The sequence below is a fragment of the Giraffa tippelskirchi genome, chromosome 7, assembly GCF_054371585.1.
Source record: "Giraffa tippelskirchi isolate mGirTip1 chromosome 7, T2T-mGirTip1v1.2.pri, whole genome shotgun sequence".
NCBI classification, from domain to species: domain Eukaryota; kingdom Metazoa; phylum Chordata; class Mammalia; order Artiodactyla; family Giraffidae; genus Giraffa; species Giraffa tippelskirchi.
Window position 1 is genome coordinate 2,064,839 of NC_137281.1, and position 20,132 is coordinate 2,084,970.

At 47.4% G+C, this 20,132-nt stretch overlaps 3 protein-coding genes and 1 pseudogene across 5 annotated transcripts in view; 1 reads left to right on the forward strand and 3 right to left on the reverse strand.

The window, feature by feature from the left end:
• The window catches only part of LOC145514421 (uncharacterized), a 259,999-nt gene that overhangs the window by 179,429 nt on the left and 60,438 nt on the right, over nt 1-20,132 (forward strand).
• On the reverse strand, nt 6,328-12,275 carry LOC145514454 (zinc finger and SCAN domain-containing protein 5C-like). Its single transcript, XM_081512281.1, has 6 exons — nt 11,140-12,275; nt 10,729-10,921; nt 9,504-10,010; nt 9,027-9,224; nt 7,783-7,933; nt 6,328-7,408 (listed from the first exon to the last, which is right to left on the reverse strand). Exons 3-6 carry the CDS (start codon nt 9,885-9,887, stop codon nt 6,762-6,764), a joined length of 1,380 nt encoding a protein of 459 aa, XP_081368407.1. The 5' UTR covers nt 9,888-10,010; nt 10,729-10,921; nt 11,140-12,275; the 3' UTR covers nt 6,328-6,761.
• LOC145514453 (zinc finger and SCAN domain-containing protein 5C-like) lies at nt 11,448-15,978 on the reverse strand. 2 transcript variants are annotated; one of them, XM_081512279.1, is made up of 6 exons: nt 15,456-15,841; nt 14,462-14,962; nt 13,969-14,175; nt 12,966-13,119; nt 11,924-12,593; nt 11,448-11,631 (listed from the first exon to the last, which is right to left on the reverse strand). In XM_081512279.1, exons 2-5 carry the CDS (start codon nt 14,837-14,839, stop codon nt 11,947-11,949), a joined length of 1,386 nt encoding a protein of 461 aa, XP_081368405.1. In that variant the 5' UTR covers nt 14,840-14,962; nt 15,456-15,841; the 3' UTR covers nt 11,448-11,631; nt 11,924-11,946. The 2 variants fall into 2 exon arrangements, with proteins under 2 accessions (XP_081368405.1, XP_081368404.1); XM_081512278.1 differs by having other exon boundaries at nt 11,448-12,593; nt 15,456-15,978.
• LOC145514469 (protein FAM32A pseudogene) lies at nt 15,854-19,654 on the reverse strand (annotated as a pseudogene). The gene is made up of 2 exons (XR_014060167.1): nt 19,145-19,654; nt 15,854-18,812 (listed from the first exon to the last, which is right to left on the reverse strand). The product of XR_014060167.1 is annotated as a protein FAM32A pseudogene (transcript).

The window sequence follows — 20,132 nt, forward strand, 5'->3', positions numbered from 1 at the left end:
TTGTTTAAGTAGATAAATTAAGTTTTTTTAAGTCAGAGTTTCAATATCAAACTCTCAGAAATTAATAGAATGAATGTACAGAGAGGTAGACTATAGTGGACTTGAAAAGCATTATGAACCAATTCGACATATTTAAGATTTATACAATTTTCACACAGCAGGAGGATACAAATTCTATTCAAGTTCCCATAGACTGTAAACTAGGAGACACTGGGTCATATCCAGGGACATAAGACCGGGTACAGAAATTCCATGGTCTAAAGATATTGAAGTCATACATAGTGTGTGCTCTTATTACTGTGGAATTATGCTAGAAATCAATATCAAGATATTTGAAAAAACTGACATATTCTCAAGCGAACTGTGACATTTACCAAGAGAGACCTTTGGCTTCGCCGTCGAAAGCCTCGATTAAGTCAGGAGACGGGAAAACCACTGCGGGCGATTGCAGAGGAAAAAGCATTGAAATGAGAAATTAACATCAAAATGAGAACTTAATATCAAAGATACTTTAAAACTCCCATGTATTTGGAAATTAAATGTCTGCTTTTAAATGAGGGGCATGTCTAAGAAGCCATAACAAGGAAAATTAGAAAATACTGGTAATAGAATAAAAATAAAAAGAATAAAAATGGGCACTTACGTTCCTCCTTCGGACCTGCCCTTCAACCCCAGTTTGCCTCCAGGGGGAGCCCCTGGGGCCCCTGGCTTGCTTTTTTTTTTAATTATTATTATTTTTCTCTTCTGTTTTTCCTAGACTTGCTTTTCTTTATCACCATCTGCAGCAGAGGCCCTCGAGACACCTTTCTGGATGCTGCTCAGACTTTGTCTTCACCCCCTGCCTAACTCGGGGCTCATCACAAGCTGGGGCAGCCTGGGTCGTGGCAGTGGCCTCCCCACTGGGCCAGGCCTCCAGGGCCATCTGTCTCCGAAACTGCTATTCTGATTTTTTTAAAGGAAATTCTGATCATGTCACTGTTGTGTTTAAGTCTCTTTGCTGCTCCTTCTGATTGCTCTGCATTTAAAAAATACATGTATGTAATGTGTGTGTGTCTGTGTGTATATGTATTTGCATATATAATGCATATATTTTATATAATATATACATTTTATATATACATATATAATATATATTGTGTATGTATCTACTGTATATACAACATACATATATAGTATATATTGTATATATACTGTATATATTATATATAAGTGTATATATTCTATATAAGCATATTTATGTAATATATATACATATATATACACATAAAAAACATAAAGACACACTAAGTATTAAGACTGCTTGTCTCAATGAATGGATAAAGAAGATGTGAGATACACACACACACACACACACACACTGGAATATTACTCAGCCATGCAAAGGGCAAAATAGTGCCGAGTGCAGCCACATGGATGGACCCAGAGATGATCACACTAAGTGAAGTTAAGTCAGACCAAGAAAGACAAATACTATACGATATCACTTAATGTGTGGAACCTAAAATATGATATGTTGTTGTTGTTCAGGGGCTAAGCTGTGTCTGACTCTTGGGCTTTGACGCTCATGTGACCCCAGGGACTGCAGCATGGCAGGCTCCTCTGTGTCCTGGAGTTTGCTCAAACTCGTCCACTGAGTCAGTGTTGCTATGTTACCATCTCATCCTCTGTCGTCCCCTTCTCCTGTTGTCAGTCTCTCCCAGCATCAGGGTCTTTTCCAGTGAGTCAGCTCTTCCAATCAGTTAGCCAAAGTATTGGAGCTTCAGCATTAGTCCTTTCAATGAATACTCAGGGTTGATTTCCTTTAGGATTGATGCCTCACGATCAGAAGCAGGCAACGATTGTAGGTTTTTTTTTTTTCAATAAGCATTGAACCAAGCAGCCCAGCCTGGCGGCTCGCACTTGGCAAGTAATGTTTTCCAGATCTTCAGAGTGAACTTTTTGATGCCAGTTCAGCATCTCAACAGGCAGAAGTTGAGCCTCACACTCTGGGACTCATTAAAATCACCCTAACAACCCTCGGAGGGACCCTGAAATTAGGTGAGGCTGTTTTCTTCATCTTTCCTGCCAGGCTACATAATTATGATCAATTATTCAACCCATCTCCAGGCAGGTCAAGAAAAACAGCTTTATTTTTGAGGCCACGGGGACAGAGAGAACACCGAAGGGAAAAAGAAAGTTTGCCCTCCGAGCAAAAGAGGTGCGGGAACAAACAAATTTGAACATATTAGAGGGAATTAAAACTTTGAAATTGCGAGAGGAGAGTGGCTTCTGGGCTGTAATTAGGCAGCATCCACCTGTGAACGCTGACGCTGTTTCTTTCTTGTTTTGTTTAATGCCCATTTGCCTCGCGTCGGGAGTTCCTGCTTGAAGGACTTTGTCTCTGCGGGCAGCATTCCCCTCCGGCTGTCCCATCACCCGTTCCTCTTCCCCACTTGCTGCCCCCCCAGTTCCTCAGCTGGCGTCTGACCCCACCTAGGCTCCAGGTTGACACTCTTGGAATCGTAGGTTAGATGCAACTCTGTGCAGTGTTTTCACTACTAAATAGTCACCCAAAGCTTTTTAACCTAAAATGAAGTGTCTTTACTGCTGCTAACAACAGCAGCTTGAAAAATGCAGAGAAATGTGCCCTTCATTTCTTTATTCTCCTCGTGGTAACCCTGCTTAGTGTGGTGTGGGTTTCGCACGCATGCCCAGGTGCACACACCTGCACGTCCACACCTGCCTGCACCTGTACCAACTATGCAGACAGAACCCGATCCTGCCTGCAGCGAGGTGATCTGCTCTGTCTTCCAGCTATCAGTTTCTCACAGACATTTTGCCAGCGCAGTAGATAAAGCTGTGTCTACAACACACTCTTCTAGCCTGTGGATGCACCATACCTTTATACATTCACTCTTTCAGTGAACATTTATGGGGCTTATGACATGGGCTGGGTGCTGGGCTGATGATGTGGTTGTAAATAAAAAGTAAATGGAAGCAAAGGCAACTAGGCAAACTAAAAGCAGACATGTTCCAATGGGATTTTTTAACATAGGATTTACTAAGCAGGTTCTGAAGTTCACACTGAAAGTGCACGGACACACAGGAAACCTGAACAGGGGCTTCCTTGTCGGTCCCACGGCTGAGACTTCGCTTCTGATGCAAGGGGTACGGGTTCAATCCCCAGTCAGGGAGCGAAGATCCCACATGCTTTGTGGGGCGGCCAAAGAAAAAGGATTGTCATTATGGTGATCAGAACTTTACCTCTGTATAATACTTTGGGGTTAATAATGATTCATATAGTAATATAATATTTCATGATAAAATTTAAATATAGCATTCTAGTAAAAGGAAAGAATGGCAGATCATGTGCAATATACTATGAAGGATCAAATTCCTTCCTGCACTAACAGCAGAAAGATTTACTTATTTTAAACAGATATTCATTCCTTGGGGCATCAGTTAGCAGAACATTTCCCCATTTGAAACACTGGTTATTTTTATTTTTTCATTTTATTTTTTATTGAAGTATAGTTGGCTTACAATATAACATTAGTTTCAAATGTACTAAGTAGTAATTTGATATTTGTCTCAAGGGCACCGCTCCAGATATCCACACTCCGTGCTCACCTGTCCACTGGGTCACTAGTCCATTGGGTCACTTGTCCATTGGATCACTTGTCCACTGGGTCACTTGTCCACTGGGTCACTAGTCCACTGGGTCACTTGTCCACTGGATCAGATCTTGGTGCCGCATCCAGAGTCCTCAGTCTCTGGTCTCTCTCTGTCTTTAAAGTAATTGTTTAATTAATTAACTGATTTGTTTATTTTTGGCTGTGGCTTCTCCTGTTGCAAGCACGGGCTCTAGGCACGCAGGCTCAGTAGTTGTGGCACCCGGACTTAGTTGCTCCATGGCATGTGGGATCTTCCTGGACCAGGGCTCGAACCAATGTCCCCTGTGCTAGCAGGTGATTCCCACCTACTGTGCCACCAGGGAAGCCCAACAACTAGAGAGAGGCCGTGCGCAGCAACAAAGACCCACCACAACCAAAATAAAGAAATCCTTAAAAAGAAAAAATGATGGCCTTATATTTGTGCCTCTGAAGGCAAAATGTACAATATCCAGTTTGGCAAGAACGTACAGAAATGATAACCCCGCCCTCTGCTGGCTGGATGATTTCAAGAGAAATGTTCCAAGCTTGCAAAGAAGAGTTAATTCTCACTTATTGATAGTTCCAGTGGTAAAGAATCTGCCTGCAACGCAGGAGACCCTGGTTCGATTCCTGGGTCGGGAAGATCCGCTGGAGAAGGGATAGGCTATCTACTCCAGTATTCTTGGGCTTCCCTGGTGGCTCAGCTGGTAAAGAATCCGCCTGCAGTGCGGGAGACCTGGGTTCGATCCCTGGGTTGGGAAGATCCCCTGGAGAAGGAAAGGCTACCTACTCCAGTATTCTGGCCTGGAGAATCCATGGACTATTCCCATGGGGTCGTAAACAGTTGGACAGGACTGAGTGACTTTCACTTTCACTTCATTTGCTGTTACACTGAATGAACGACAATGGCCAGGTACTGGCTGTCTCATACGCACTCTCTGTTCCGCGTGTTGTACACAGCATCCTTTACCCTGACACCCAATAGCCTCTGCCTTCCATTCCCCCACCTTTCCTCCCATCACTTGTCACGACTAGTTAGTTCTCTATATCTGTGAGTCTACTTTTTTGTTATATTCACCAGCTTGTTGTATTTTTTAATTAATTTATTTTTAAAAAATATGTATTTATTCAGCTGCTCTGAGTCTTAGTTTTGGCAGGCAGGATCTAGTTCCCTGACCAGGAATCTAACCTGGCCCCCCTGCATTAGGAGCTCAGAGTCTTAGCCACTGGGAAGTCCCTATTGTATTAGCCTTTTTTTTTAGATTCCACATATAAGTATCAATAATATCATGCAATATTTGCTTTTCTCTGTCTGACTTACTTCACTAAGCATAATGCCCCCCAGGTCCATCTATGTTGCTGCCAATGGCAAAATTTCATTCTTTTTTATGACTGAGTAATATTCCCTTGTATACACATACCACATCTTCATCCATTCCTCTGATAGACATCAGACTGTCCATCATCTGTCTGATGGACGCTTGCATTGCATCCATGTCTTGGCTACTGTAAATACTGCTGCTATGAACATTGGGGTGCGTGTATATTTTACAATTAGTGTTTTTGGGGCTTCAGGTTCAGTTGGGTGACAAGTGCTCATGTCATGGAACGGTTCGACAATCAACCATAGTTGATACGGGGATCTAGGGAGATAAGTTGTTTTCACAAGGTCTTGAGCAAATGAACGTGGCATAGAAAACCCAACACTCCTGAAACCCATGCCCACCTGTCCTGACCTCTAAGCAGCCTCTCCACGAGTCCTCAGTTGACATTTACTCGATCGAGCCCTCTTACCCTAATGTTTCCAAGTCAGGGGCTGGTTCTCAAACTGTGCCAGGGGATGAAACGTCTCTATTTATACAGTGCTAGGGGAAATTTCAGGGGTCCCTGCCTGTTACCCCCAAAGCGGAGAGATTGGGTGAGTGTTGTAGGATGAACAATTTTAGGTAAGCCAAGGGGATTCATTTTCCATGGAAACTACACCAGAAGAAGCATGACTTAGTAAAGAGGTCTCCATACTGGTTTTGTGGAGGACTTCATTTATTGTACTTTAGTCTTTTATGGATTGCGTTTCTGGGGGGAAACGGATTGGTATTCCTGGTTTAGTGAATTTTCTTGTCTCATTTGCCTGAAGAGTTCAAAGGAGTAAGAGAATAGAGATATGACAGTTGTTGGGTTACATAGCTATTTTTTCTCAAAAGAATTTTCTAAAATCGGCTGAAGAGCTACAGTTTGAAATGAACCTACTTCAAGAGTAGGCGTTTAGAAAATCAGAGGTTGTCCTGCCATAGGGCAAAAGGATGGCACCTACCAATGTTGGAAGTCTTTCTTTTTCTAAACACCTAGGGAAGAAATATCCGAGTAAGTACAGAGGGAAGACGTGCACGCTCAGTCACTTCAGCCCTGTCTGACTCTTTGCGACTCCATGCACTGTAGCCCACCAGGCTTCTCTGTTCATGGGATTCTCCAGGTAAGAATACTGGAATGGGTTGCCGTTCCCTTCTCCAGGGGATCTTCCTGACCCAGGGATCGAACCTGGGTCTTCTGCATTGCAGGCAGATTCTTTACTGCTGAGCCACTGGGGAAGCCTTACAGGGGGAAGATATCTCCACATAATAATGGCCACGTAGCAAACCACAGCTGTCATCTACTCCATAAAAGAAAATCTTGGAAGAGGAAATACGCAGGACACTTATTTGACAGAAATGTGTTTGTTTATTTGAAATTTAAATTTCACTGGTGATCCTGTATTTCATGTGGCCACTCTGCTAGGAGCATCCTATTTTACAATTAAATCTTCCCTAATGGGGGACAATCAGCAGTGACCTCAGTTTCTTGAAGAAGTACTGAAAACTAATGAGACCTGCATTCATCGAAAGAACAACACAAAGTCAAAACGTATCAGAAAAACACAGGCTACACTAAGGTACAAAACAAAATCTGAAGGGAAAGATAAGTCATCACTCAGACATCCGCCCAATTCATGCGAATGGAATCCCATCGGGTTCCAGTATGATCGTAAGTTTGTCACATGTCACGCTTTCATTGTATCACATAAGTGACACATAATCCTGAATTTCCTTCTAGGAGCAGAAGGCACTTGGACCTGAGGGCGGGGTCCTGGGTGAATCATTTAGAATGGATTTTCTGGTGGCGTTTGAAAGTGCTCAGCTGACGGAAGGCACTGTGACACTCAGGGCACACGTAGGGCCTGAGCCCAGAGTGGGTGCGTTGGTGAACGTTGAGGTTCCCTCGGTGGCCGAAAGCTCTGTCACACTGCTCACAGCGGAAAGGCTTCTCCTGGGTGTGGGTCCTCTTGTGAGTGCGCAGCGTGGAGTCGTGGGTGAACTTCTTGAGGCAGAGCTCACAGCTGTAGGGCTTCTCGCCCGTGTGGATCCGCTGGTGGACCCGCAGGTCCGAGGGCTGCATGAAGCCTCTGGCACAGACGTCGCACTGAAAGGGCCTCTCCCCTGTGTGTGTCCTCTGGTGCAGCGCAAGCTGAGACTGATAAGGAAAGCTCTTGTTGCACACCCTGCATTCAGAGGGTGCCCATCCTGGGGTTTCCGCTCCCTCAGGAAGACTGGTGGGTCCCACGGTGCCAGATGGACCAACGGAAGGGGACCCAAGCTGTCCTGAGAACTCTCCTTGGTCCAAACGTGTGGCTGCTTCTTGACGCACATCTTGGCAAGTGGGACTGCTGTCCCGTTTCCTCTTGGCACGTCTGCGATTCTTCAGAGAGCCTCTTCTGGATCCACTCTTACTGGAAATGTCTCCCTCTGCAACACAGGAGGAAAGGGTTCAAGAGCCCCATTTTAAGCATCAGTTCCTTCCTGGGGACTCTCCCCTCTCTCTCTGCCCTCCCAGAATCTGCTGAAAGAAGAGATTCAGCACCACATTCAACAAGGAGCATTTTCCACGGTGCCAGCTTCACTGGAACCATCACTGATCTTGGCGACACACTTCCCATCAACCGAACTACCTAAGAGTCTAGCTGAGGAAACACTCTGGAACGGTGATGATGGAGAAGGTTGGCACTGGACGATGATCTCCACCCCACCCATCCAAGGGATGGTAATGCTGGCTACCCAGCCCCGTGCCACCACAGTTGGGAGTCACTAACTCCGCTGAATTTCAAGTTTTGGATACTCACCAGGACCCTTCAGAAGTTCAGGTTCTTGAGATCGAAGGGTTTTTGTGTCTCCCGTGTCTTCCATCAGGTCCTTCTCCAAGTTCTCCTTGGGCCTCCGACCCTCCAGTTCACCTGTTTCAGGAATGGTCTCTGGCAGGAGAGTTTTCGGGTCCTGACAAGGGGCAACCAAGCAGAGTCAATAACCCATCTACCTGAGTCTGTGGAAAACTGTTTCCTGTTTCCTCATCTGCCTCATATTTTGATCTAAGACTCCAACTTTCTTAATGTCATTTTAGGGGATATGCCCTGACTTCTGGTCCACCCCATCACCCTGATTGATAATCATCTCCTGATACTCAAGACTGTCTTGGATCTATACAGACCATACCTTGCAATCAAATCAGGACATCACAGTTGGCACTCTGACTTCTCTATGCATAGGTCTCTCCAAATTATACCCACTTCTGCCTGCCCCTGACTCTGGAAGTAAAGAACTCTAGGTCCGGGTCTCTTGACTTCATCATTGTTGGAGACTTTGCCTGGATTCATCTTCGTGATGGCGCTTACCCGGTACATAGGAAGATGATGACCAGTATTCTTGGTCTTTACTCCATGGAAGTCAATAGCATCCCCTGCCCACACCCAATCTCATTTGAACAAGTCAACTGTCTTCCATTCATTCTTCAATGTCTGAAAGTGAAAATGTTAGTCCCTCAGTCATGTCTGACTCTTTGCGAGCCCACGGACTGTAGCCGCCAGGCTCCTCTGTCCATGGGATTCTCTAGGCAAGAACACTAGAGTGAGTAGCCATTCCCTTCCCCAGGGGATCTTCCTGACCCAGGGATTGAACCCTGGTCTCCTACATTGCAGGCAGATTCTTCACCATCTGAGCCATCAGGGAAGCCCAATGTCTACTGGGGGGCAAAATTAGTCCAATTTGGAGTCACTCCTTCAGTTGCAAGGAATGATCATATTCTGAAATACAATGTGCCCTTGAGGAAAGTGGCCGTGGGTAAATCAGCTGTCGGTGCATTTACCTGTGGCAAATTGAACCTAGCATCATGTCAGGAAGACAGGATTCCCTTCTCCCCACTCCTAAGACTAGAAGCGTTCGTGGCAGAGGGACAAAGATGGGTGGTCTTTATTCTCACATTGGCTAGAAGAAATGTCTAGGAACTGAATGCATCCTGTCCTTTGCCAAATCTCCCCACTACTCAAGCAGCCACACCCTCCTGACTCTCTTCCACCTGCTTGCACTCACTCACCTGTCCCCTTGACAGGTCCGTGGCTCCTGGCAGATTCTGCAGCTCTTGGCTTTCCTCCTGGGGAGGTATGACACTAGCGGGGCATTGGGGCTCCCTGCACAGGTCTCTCTCATCGTCCATGTCACCGGCCTTGGCTTCAACCGTCTCAATATCTGGGTCACGCACAAGATATTCCTGTCCTTGTATGCAGACTATGGTCTGTGAGGTGAGAAATCAATCAAGATCAGTCTCTATAAGACCTGGAATGTAGCTCTCAGGCATCCGATGGCATTGACAATAGAAGCGCACGTTTGGCATAAAAGATCTCCGTCCTTCAAGTTGAGACGGCCAAAAATATCTCCCAAATTCCCCAATGTGAACTTCTCTCACCTGTTGGGGAATCACTGATACAGAGCCAAACCCTCAGGTCCTATCTTGTGACCCCTGCAGCTTGCAGGTGCCTCCTTGTCCCACACCCACCACTAGGGTCCTACTCACCGAGTTCTTGGGTTTCTGCTTATTTCTTAGCACATCTTCCAGGTCTTTGCAACTCTGCACCCCACTTTCTTTGAGTAGGACCTGGCACTCCAGGGGCATGCAGATCATGAACTGCTCCAGCACCAGCCTGTCCATCATCTGCTCCTTGGTGTGAAGATCCGGCCTCAGCCACAGACGGCAGAGCTCACAGAGTCTCCGCAGATCCTCGACGGGGTCGGAGTCCTCCGAGCTGCTGAATGTTCTGAAGTGGACGTGCCAGGTTTGCTGGTCACAGTCTGAGTTTTCCATGAGTGTGTCTTGGGGTGGCACAGACGCCGGTGACTCTGCTCCAGGGCTGTCTCTGACGTGTCCACAACCCTGAAAAAATGTCTGGTCCTCAGCCATATTGATGGAGGAAATTTCCGGTAGGACTCAGAGCAAGTGCTTCTAGAAGTGGGTGCCCTGTTGACGCCTATGGAAATGGATTTCCTCTGCTTTTTCTCAGCATTAAAGTCACTGTTTAGCAGTCTAGGGAGAAAAAAAAAAAAAAGAAGGAAGCAAATGGGTTTCATTTTGTTTCACCTTTCATCTTCTCTACATCCCAATATTGGACACCATTGCCTGACTCATTCAATACTTCATAAGACTGGTCAGAAATGACCATAGGGCTTCCTTGGTGGTCCAGTGGATAAAAATCTGCCTGCCAGTGCAGGGGGACGTGGGTTGGATCCCTGATAGGGGAAGATCCCACCTGCCTCTAAGCCCGCGCACCGCAACTCTTGAGCCTGAGAGGGGCTACTACTGAACCCGAGCTCCAGATCCCAGGCTCTGCAACAGGAGAAGCCACTGCAATGAGAAGCCCACACCCCTCAGCTAGAGGGTAGTCCCCGCCAGCTGCAACTAGAGAAAGCCCTCACAGCAAAGAAGACCCAGCCCAGCCAAAATGGATTAATTAAAAAATTTTAAACTATTAATAAATATATATATAGTTTTTAAACGGCCATAGGGTCGCCGCTCAGAAATCCTTGAAGGGAACGAGCCACCTCACAGCAACATGTGTGGAAACATTCCTCTCTCCTCACAGAAGAGTTAGATGAACCGTTGTTAACGTGTGGTTAGAGGAAGGTCTCCTGTCACAAGGTCTCCCAGCTAACATAAGATGAACAGAAAGCAGGACCTTCCTGAAACCCACCCATGTGTCCTGATCTCTAAGCATTCCCCTTGAACGCGCCCACTCATTGCTTACCCCGCGAGGTCTCCTGCCTTCAGCCTCCTCAGGTCAGGGACTGGCTCTCAAAGTGTGTCTGGAGCTGAAATGTCTGTATTTATAGAGAGCTGGGTGGAACTCCAAGGGTTTCTTGCCATAATCTCATCATCCCAGTGATTGGATAAAGGTCATGGAAGAAACCACTTTGGATAATCTGGGTAGATTCAATTTCCTGGGGAGAATCCCAACAGAAAAAACCATTAAAGAGGCCACTAGATTGGTTTGGCAGTCAACTTTCTCTAATGTATTTTATTTATTTTAGATTCAATGGATGGCATTTCTTGGGGAAACCGATTGATTTTCCTGATCTAATGACTTTTTTCTCACTGCTTGGGGAGTGTGAGGCAGTCCAATAATTGCAATCTGATAGTTGTAACCAAGTTGGGTTACCTAATCTTGTTTCTTTTCTCGTGAAATAAGTCATCAAAGACTTTTGTCTAAAATCGGCTGATGAGATCATCTGTGAGGAGAAGTCATTTCAGAGAGGCATCAGGGAAACCAGAGGTTGTACGCCAGTAGGAAAAAGAAGGACACTGGTCAATTTAAGAAGCCTTCTCTTTCTAAATACCTAAGGAAGCAATATCCAAACTAGTACAGAGGGACTGTATCTCAACATAATAATGGCCACATAGACAAAACCACGGCTATCACCGATTCTGTGTAGCAAAGTCTGAGAAGAGAAAATGCACAGAACAGTCTTTGATAGAAATGTATTTGTTTATTTGAAATTTAAATTTCACTGGTGATCCTGTATGATCTGGTGATCTAGCCGTCCTGCCAGGAGCATCCTATTTTACAAGGAAATCACGCCTGACGAGAAGGCAATCAGCAGTAGCCTCATTCTTCTGATGAAGTACTGATAACCAGTGAGACACGTCTTCACTGGAAGAACAACACAAAGCAAAAACATATAAGAAAACCATAGTCTAACATCGTGAGGCAATTATCCTCCGGTTAAAAATAAACAAATGAAAAAGGAAACTCTAGTCTATAGCAAAGAAGAAAACAAAACCCAAAGGGAAAATAAGTCATCACTCAAATATCCTAATTCACATGAACGGAGCCCCACTGGGTTCCAGCATCCTCCTAAGCTCTTTGTGTGTCGTCCACACTTTGTATCACACAGGTGACAAATCATTCTAAATTTTCTCCTTAAAACAGAAAAGACTTGGACCTGAGGGCGGGGTCCTGGGTGAATCATTTAGAATGGATTTTCTGGTGGCGTTTGAAAGTGCTCAGCTGACGGAAGGCACTGTGACACTCAGGGCACACGTAGGGCCTGAGCCCAGAGTGGATGCGTTGGTGAACGCTGAGGTTCCCTCGGTGGCCGAAAGCTCTGCCACACTGCTCACAGCGGAAAGGCTTCTCCTGGGTGTGGGTCCTCTTGTGAGCGCGCAGCGTGGAGTCGTGGGTGAACTTCTTGAGGCAGAGCTCACAGCTGTAGGGCTTCTCGCCCGTGTGGATCCGCTGGTGGACCCGCAGGTCTGAGGGCTGCATGAAGCCTCTGGCACAGACGTCGCACTGAAAGGGCCTCTCCCCTGTGTGTGTCCTCTGGTGCAGCGCAAGCTGAGACTGATAAGGAAAGCTCTTGTTGCACACCCTGCATTCAGAGGGTGCCCATCCTGGGGTTTCCGCTCCCTCAGGAAGACTGGTGGGTCCCACGGTGCCAGATGGACCAACGGAAGGGGACCCAAGCTGTCCTGAGAACTCTCCTTGGTCCAAACGTGCGGCTGCTTCTTGACGCACGTCTTGGCAAGTGGGACTGCTGTCCCGTTTCCTCTTGGCACGTCTGCAATTCTTCAGAGGGCCTCTTCTGGATCCACTCTTACTGGAAATGTCTCCCTCTGGAACACAGGAGGAAAGGGTTCAGGAGCCACATTTTAAGCATCAGTTCCTTCCTGGGGACTCTCCCCTCTCTCTCTGCCCTCCCAGAATCTGCTGAAAGAAGAGATTCAGCACCACATTCAACAAGGAGCATTTTCCATGGTGCCAGCTTCATTGGAACCATCCCTGATCTTGGTGACAGACTTCCCATCAACCGAACTGCCTAAGAGTCTAGCTGATGAAACTCTGGAACGGTGATGATGGAGAAGGTTGGCACTGGAGAACCAACTCCTACCCCCCAACAGCAAGGGATGGAAATGCGGGGTACCCCTTCCTGGCCATCAGTGGAGGGAGTCATTACCTCTTGTGGTCTCCAAGTTTTGAATACTCACCACAATCCTGCAGAAGTCCAGGCTCTTGAGACGGAAGGGTTCTTGTCACTCCTGTGTCTTCCAGCAGGTCCTTCTCCAAGTTCTCCTTGGAGGGTGTCTGACCCTCCAGTTCACCTGTTTCAGGAACGGTCTCTGGTGGGAGAGCTTTCTGGTCCTGACAAGGGGCAACCAAGCAGAGTCAACCCCACTGCCTTAGCCCACGGAAAGCTCTGTCTCTTCTTTCCCCACCCCACCCCCATGCCCTGATCTAAGACTCCAACTTTCTGAATATCAGTTTGTGGGATATTCCCTGACTGCTTCCCATCACCCTGGCCAGCGATCCTCCCGATTCCCATGTCTGTGCTTGATCTATGCCGCCCAAGTCTGGCAACCAAGTCCAGACTTCACAGCTGGCACTGCCAACTGTCTCTGCACACATCTCTGCACCTCATCTCAAATTCTCCTGCCCCTGACTCGGAAAGCAGAGGACTCTAGCTGTAGGGCTCCTGACTTCACCACTTGTTGCACAGGCTGTCTGGATTTGTCTTCGTCATGGAGGGTGGCCAGGGGCATAATAAGATGATAAACAGTATCACTGAAGCTACTGATTACATTTCAAAAAAATCCACTCTCTCCAGTCATTCTCCAATATCTCCGGAGGGGAAAAATGACTCCAGTTGGGAACTTTTTATTCAATTCAAGGTGTTCACGATATTCCCCAATATTAAGCTGTGAGTGCATTTACCCCTGATGAACTGACCCAGCACCATCCCATGGAAACAGGACACCTTTCTCCTCATGCTTATGGCCACAAGCTTTCGTGGTGAGGCACCGTGAAAGATGGATGAGTCTTCATTCTCACACTGGCTGGAAAATGTCTGGGAACTGAATGCATCCGTGGGAATTCCCGGAGGCAGTGGGTCCATTTCTTTGCCAAATTCTCCCAATTACTCTCGCAGCCACGCCCACCCGACCCTCTTCTACCTGCTCCCAGACTCTCCAGAGGTCAGGACATCACACCCACCTGCCCCCTCGACAGGTCCTTGGCTCCTGGCAGGCGCTGCCCATCTTGGCTTTCCTGCTGGCCCTCGTCTGGAGGTACGACAGTGACTGTTGACTGGGGCTCCCTGGATCGGCCTACCTCATTGTGCACGTCACTGACCTCAACTTCTGGTATCTCAACCTCCGAGTATTGCATCAAAAACTCCTGGCCTTGGACAGGGACTACAGTCTGTGAGGAAAAATTCAAATAGGATCAGTCTCCCTTCACAAGATCCAAAAAGGTATTCATTGCGTATCCACCCTAGGAGCCCACCTCCTGGGAATGACATGTGAAAGAGCAACAGCCTCAAAGTGAGGACCAACGGAAACATCTCCGGTGATGCTCCAGGCAGATGCTCACCCGTGGGAATCACTGATTTAGAGCCAAGCCCTCTGGTCCTTCTGCTTCATCTCCCAGCTCGCAGGCCTGCATCCCACTGTTCCCTGTCTCACACTGTCCCTAGGGGCCTACTCACCCATTTCTTCACTTTCTGCTTATTTCTCAGCACCTCCTCCAGGTCCTTATAAGTCTCCACACCACTTCTTTTGACTAAGTCCTGGATCTCTGGCGGCATGCAGATCACGAACTGCTCCAGCACCAGCCTGTCCACCATCTGCTCCTTGGTGTGAAGATCCGGCCTCAGCCACAGACCGCAGAGTTCACGGAGTCTCCTCAGAGCCTTGATTGGGTCAGATTCGTCCGAGCTGCTAAACGTTCTGAAGCGGACGCGTAGCTCTTCAAGGTCGGAGTTCGGGTTTTCCCTCCGGGCGTCTTGGCGTGGCGCAGACGCTGGCCACTCTGCTCCGGGGCTGCCCGCGATGCAGCCACAGCCCCTTGTCTGGTTCTCTGCCATTACTGACTGTAGAATTTTCCAGTAGGACTCTGGGCAAATGCTTCTAGAAGCGGGTGCACAACTGACCCCGATGGAGGGATCTCCTCTTGCTTTTCCTCAGTAATAGATTCAGTATTCAGAAGTCTGGGGGCAAAAAAAGAAAAAAAAAAAAAGAAAAAAATAGAATGCAGCCAACTAGTTTTATTTTCATCCACCCTACCATCCCTCGTGCCAATACTGGACATTATCCCCCCTTCAGTATTTCACACCAGGGACAAGAATCCAGTCTGCTATTCTTCCGACATCCATCTCATAGCACAACAAGAAACTGCGTGGTCAGAAATGTCCGTAGCACAGTGCTTAAAAAGCCCTTGTTGAAAAAGTGAACCACACCACACTGCCCCATGGAGTGTGGAAATAACCTCATCTCCAGAAGATGAAATAAGTGTGGAAATAACCTCATCTCCAGAAGACTTCCACAAATTACCCGCAGTTAACGTGGGGCCGGAGGGAGGTGGGTGGATTTCACAAGGTCTTTGAGCGAACGCAAGGTGAACAGAAAGCCAAGACTCGCTGAAACCCCCTTCCACGTGAACTGACTTTCTAGCGTTCTCTTTAGACATTTCCCATCGATTACCTCCTTAAAGCCGTCTCGCTTTCGTCTTCCTCAGTCGGGGACTTGCTCTCAAACTCGGCAGGAGGAGAAACGTCTCTCCATAGAGCTGGAAACGCCCAATTTCTCGGCCTCTTACCCAATCAGCGCATCGATTGGTTAAGGGTGGGGCAAACCATTATATATAATCCCATTTTACTTAATCACCAGGGATTCGATTGCCTATCGAAACTCCCTCAGGAGAAACCACGATTCACTAAAGAGGCCTCCGTAGTGGTTTAGCGATAGATTTTGTGTATTTTTTTCCGCCTTTGGCCAAGCTGAGAGGCATGTGCCATCTTAGACCCCAGACGGCGGAAGGAAACCACGCCATCTGCAGGGGCAGCGCCGAGTCTCAACCGCTGGCGGCTGCTGCTGCTGCTGAGTCGCTTCCGTCGTGTCCGACTCTGTGCGACGCCATAGACGGCAGCCCACCAGGCTCCGCCGTCCCCGGGATTCTCCAGGCAAGAATACTGGAGTGGGCTGCCATTTCCTTCTCCAGTGCATGAAAGGGAAAAGTGAAAGTGAAGTCGCTCAGTCGTGTCCGACTCTTCGCGACCCCATGGACTGCAGCCTACCAGGCTCCTCTGTCCATGGGACTTTCCAGGCAAGAGTACTGGAGTGGGGTGCCATCGCCTTCTCCGCAACCGCTGGACTGCCAGGGAAATCCCTGGATTGTCTTTTTGTATTTTATTTGTTTTGGACTTTTTGGATTGCATTTAGGGGTGGACGGATTGGTTTCAATGATCTCATGAATTTTTTTCTCACCGCCCAGAGGGTTTGACGGAGTCAGAGACATGATCGAGGTAGGCAGATCGGTTTGGCCACTCTCCTCTTCCTGTTCTTGTGAGATCAGTCTTAAAAGGCTTTTCTGAAATCAGCTGATGAGCTAAGGTGTGAGAAGAACCGATTTCTAAGTAGCCTTTTTGAAGGCTAGAAGTTGTACACCAATAGGAAAAATGAATGACACCTATCAGTTTCGAAAGCCTTCCTTTTTCTCAATACCTCGGTAAGAAATACCCGAACAAGTGTGGAGTGAGCATATCTCAGCATAGTAACAGCCATAGAGGCAAAGCCATGGCTGCCACCTATTCCACGCAGAAAAGTCTTAGAAACTACGCAGAACACTCTTTGACAGAAATGTGTTTATTTGAAATTTAAGTTCCACTGGAGAGCCTGTATTTCATCTGGCCTCTGTGCCAGGAGCATGCAGTTTTACAGTGAAGTCCCATCTAACAGGAAGGCAGTCAACAGTAGGGTCAGTTTCATGATGAAGTACTGATAGCTAATGAGACATGCTTTCATTAGAAGAACAACAATACAAAGCAAAAACGTATTAAACATCGGCTACACTGGAGTAGAAGACAAAATCCAAAGGGAAAGATAAGCCATCACTCAAATATCCTCCTCATTCACGTGACTGGAACCCCCCGGGACCCAATATCCTCCGAAGCTCTTCGCATGTCATGCACCTTTTGTGTCACAGAAGGGACAAATCGTTGTGAATTTCCTTCTTGGAGCAGAAAGGGCTTGGACCCAAGGGCAGGGTCCCGGGCCAGTCGTTTGGAATGGGTTTCCTGGTGGGATTTGAGAGACCCAGGGAGCAGAAGGCCGGTGACACTCCGGGCACACGTAGGGCTTGAGCCGAGTGTGAACACTGACGTCCCCACTGTGCCTGAGAACTCTGTCACGGCGCTCACAGTGGAAAGGCTTCTCCTGGGTGTGGGTCCTCTGGTGAGCGCACAGCGTGAGGTCATGGGTGAACTTCTTGGGGCAGAGATCACAGCTGTAGGGCTTCTCGCCTGTGTGGGTCTCCTGTGAACACACAGGTCCGGAGGCTGCACGAACCATTGGACACGGATGTTGCTTTTTTTTTGGAATTTAGAGTTAAAGGGCCATCTCTCTTTAATGCAGTTCCCAAATAAGGGCCCATTACTGTGATAAGCACAGGCTCAGCAGAAGGCTCAAAAGGATGTGTGTAAAAAAATGTTTCTAGAAAACACCAAAGGCTCCAGAGATGACCCCAGCTCTGCTTCCTGCTTCCCCTGGACGATACTCCGTCTCCCGGGTGGGGCGGCTATTTGGTCCAGCTGACTTTGGGGATGTCATAGTGCTCCGTGAGCGCGTCCAGGTGTCTGTTGAAGTCTTCCACTCTCTGCCTGTGGGTTTTGGACGCTTTCTTCAGGATCCTCTCCATTTGTCGCTTCTCCTGCCCCTTCTCAAAGGCCACCTGGGCTGGGGTCCGCTTGTCGAGGCGGTGCCTCAGCTCCTCCTCCTCCTGGTGCTTCTGGATTTTCCCCATCATTTCCAGGAGTTTTGCCTTGTCTTTGTCCTTTTTCTTCTTCCGCTTGGTCACGCCAAGCTCGGTGACTCCTTTCAGCTTCAGGGGTCCCTTTTGGACCTGCTCGTAGGCGTCCATGGTGCCTGTCTTCAGATTTGGATTCAGATTTCTAAATGGAAAAGAGTGGGGGGGGTCCGTTTTCTCAAATAGTAATTGGGACAATATCATTCTCTACTGTAGATCCAAGAGGTTCTCTCTTAACACAAATGAACGCAGACGAACATCTCTGCTTGAAATGCCCAGGGGGCCAAGGTTCAGAAAGCCTTGTGGAGTAAATGCACCGCACTGCACCGCGCCATGGAGGGGGGCGACACTCTCCCCCGCACAGAGAGCTCAGCAGTCAACCATAGTTAATATGCGGTTTAAGGGAGATCCACTGGTTTCTCAAGGGCTTGGAGCTAATGCCAGGTGAGTGGGAAACCCCGCCTTCGGAAACCCACCGCCTCCTCCTGTCTTGATTTCCAAGCCTTCTCCTTAGACGTTCTCACCCATCACTTACCTCCTTTGAGCCGTCTTGCCATCAGCCTCCTCAAGTCAGTGACTGGCTCTCAGAGTGTGTCTGGGACTGAAATGTCTCTGTTTATAGAGAGCCAGGGGAGATGGCTCCCTGCTTGTTATCCAATCAGCACAGTGATTGTGTAACGGCGGGTCAAGCCATTTATATGACCTCATTTTAGATAATCCAATTTATCCATGGATCCAGTTTCCCGTGGACACTCCACCAGAAAAAAACAGTTTATCAAAGAGCCCTCCATGTTGGTTTTGCGGTAGACTTCCCTGATAGCTCAGTTGGTAAAGAATCCACCTGCAATGCAGGAGACCCTGGTGTAATTCCTGGGTCAGGAAGATCTGCTGGAGAAGGGATGGGCTACCCACTCCAGTATTCTTGGGCTTCCCTTGTGGCTCAGCTGGTAGAGAAGTAAAGTGAATGTCTTTCAGTCATGTCCGACTCTTTGTGACTCTGTGGATATACAGTCCATGGAATTCTCCAGGCCAGAATACTGGGGTGGGTAGCCGTTCCCTTCTGCAAGGGATCTTCCTAGCCCAGGGAGCGAACCCAGGTCTCCCGCATTTTGGACAGATTCTTTACCACCAAGGAAGCCCGTGTACTTTTTGGCAGTAAGATTGATTTTCCTGGTCTAGCAAATACTTTTCTCATTTACCTGGAGAGTTGGAAGGAGTCAAAGTATAAGTATCTGAAAGTTTTAACCAGTTTGGTTTGACTATGCTTCCCTGGTGGCTCAGTGGTAAAGAATCTACCTGCCAATGCAGGAGACGCGAGTTCACTCCCTGGGTTGGGAAGATCTCTCGAAGAAGGAAATGGCCAACCCACTCCAGTATTCTTGCCTGGGAAAATTTCACGGACAGAAGAGCCTGGTGGGCTACAGTCCATGGTGTGGCAACGAGTCGGACATGACTAAGCGACTAAACAACCCTTTTTAAAATTCTGTGTGTAAAGATCTTGGACGAGATCATACAGGTCAGAATCCTGTATGTTCTGCAGGGAATGTGCCACTTTTTGGGGTCGCCGTCTGGCTTTTCAGTAAGCACGCTTTGGTGTGGCGCAGACCCTGCTGGCTCTGATTGGGGGCTGTCTGGGACTTTTCCATGACCCCACAAAAAATGTACGTTTTTTAGCCATAGTGACTGAGGAATTTACTAGCAAAATGTTGAGCACATGCTTCTAGAAGCCCATGACAAATTCACCCCTGTGTAAAGGGATTTCCTCTACCCTTCGTCAGCAACGTATTCACTGTTCAGAAGAATGGGGGCAAAAAATAAATGAACAGGATTAGTTTCATTTTATTCCACCCTTCCATCTCCTCTACATTCCTCCTCCCAATACCAGACACCATTCCCTCACTGGTACAATATTTCATATTGAATGTACATCAGTCCATCTAGCATTCTTCTGACATCCACCTTTACAGGAAAAAGAGATTGAAATGTCTGAATGACTCCCTAGATTTCGACTTCTATAGTCTGGGACTATGTTGTTCTTTGCTGTACTTTCAAGAAATTTACAGTGTGTGAGACTCCTCAAGTGGATATTAACAGTAATGTCAGTTTCTACATTATTCGATCAAGACAAGCCACCAGGCAAGGCTCTGAGTCATGATTCTTCTGGGAAAAAAAAGACGTGGAAGACTATTTAAAAACTGAATTCCATGTAGTATAGTGATGTTGAAAATATTAAGCAAAGATTGTCCATCCAAAACATTTCCTTGCTGTCACCAGGGTATTTATTAGTTCCAAGGAAGGGATGCATAAAAGGATCCAAAGAGAAAAAAGTTCCTGATCAGATACTTGTTATGGTCATG

What these genes read in the sequence shown, in the direction of transcription:
- LOC145514454 (XM_081512281.1), bottom strand. Translation starts at nt 9,887, where the DNA reads ATGGCTGAGGACCAGACATTTTTTCAGGGTTGTGGACACGTCAGAGAC. An exon ending in AGCAGAAACCCAAGAACTCG is followed by an intron (nt 9,225 to 9,503) that starts GTGAGTAGGACC and finishes CTCACCTCACAG; the next exon opens with ACCATAGTCTGCATACAAGG. An exon ending in TGAACTTCTGAAGGGTCCTG is followed by an intron (nt 7,409 to 7,782) that starts GTGAGTATCCAA and finishes CCTGTGTTGCAG; the next exon opens with AGGGAGACATTTCCAGTAAG.
- LOC145514453 (XM_081512278.1), bottom strand. Translation starts at nt 14,839, where the DNA reads ATGGCAGAGAACCAGACAAGGGGCTGTGGCTGCATCGCGGGCAGCCCC. An exon ending in AGGACCTGTCGAGGGGGCAG is followed by an intron (nt 13,120 to 13,968) that starts GTGGGTGTGATG and finishes GCCCCTTGTCAG; the next exon opens with GACCAGAAAGCTCTCCCACC. An exon ending in TGGACTTCTGCAGGATTGTG is followed by an intron (nt 12,594 to 12,965) that starts GTGAGTATTCAA and finishes CCTGTGTTCCAG; the next exon opens with AGGGAGACATTTCCAGTAAG.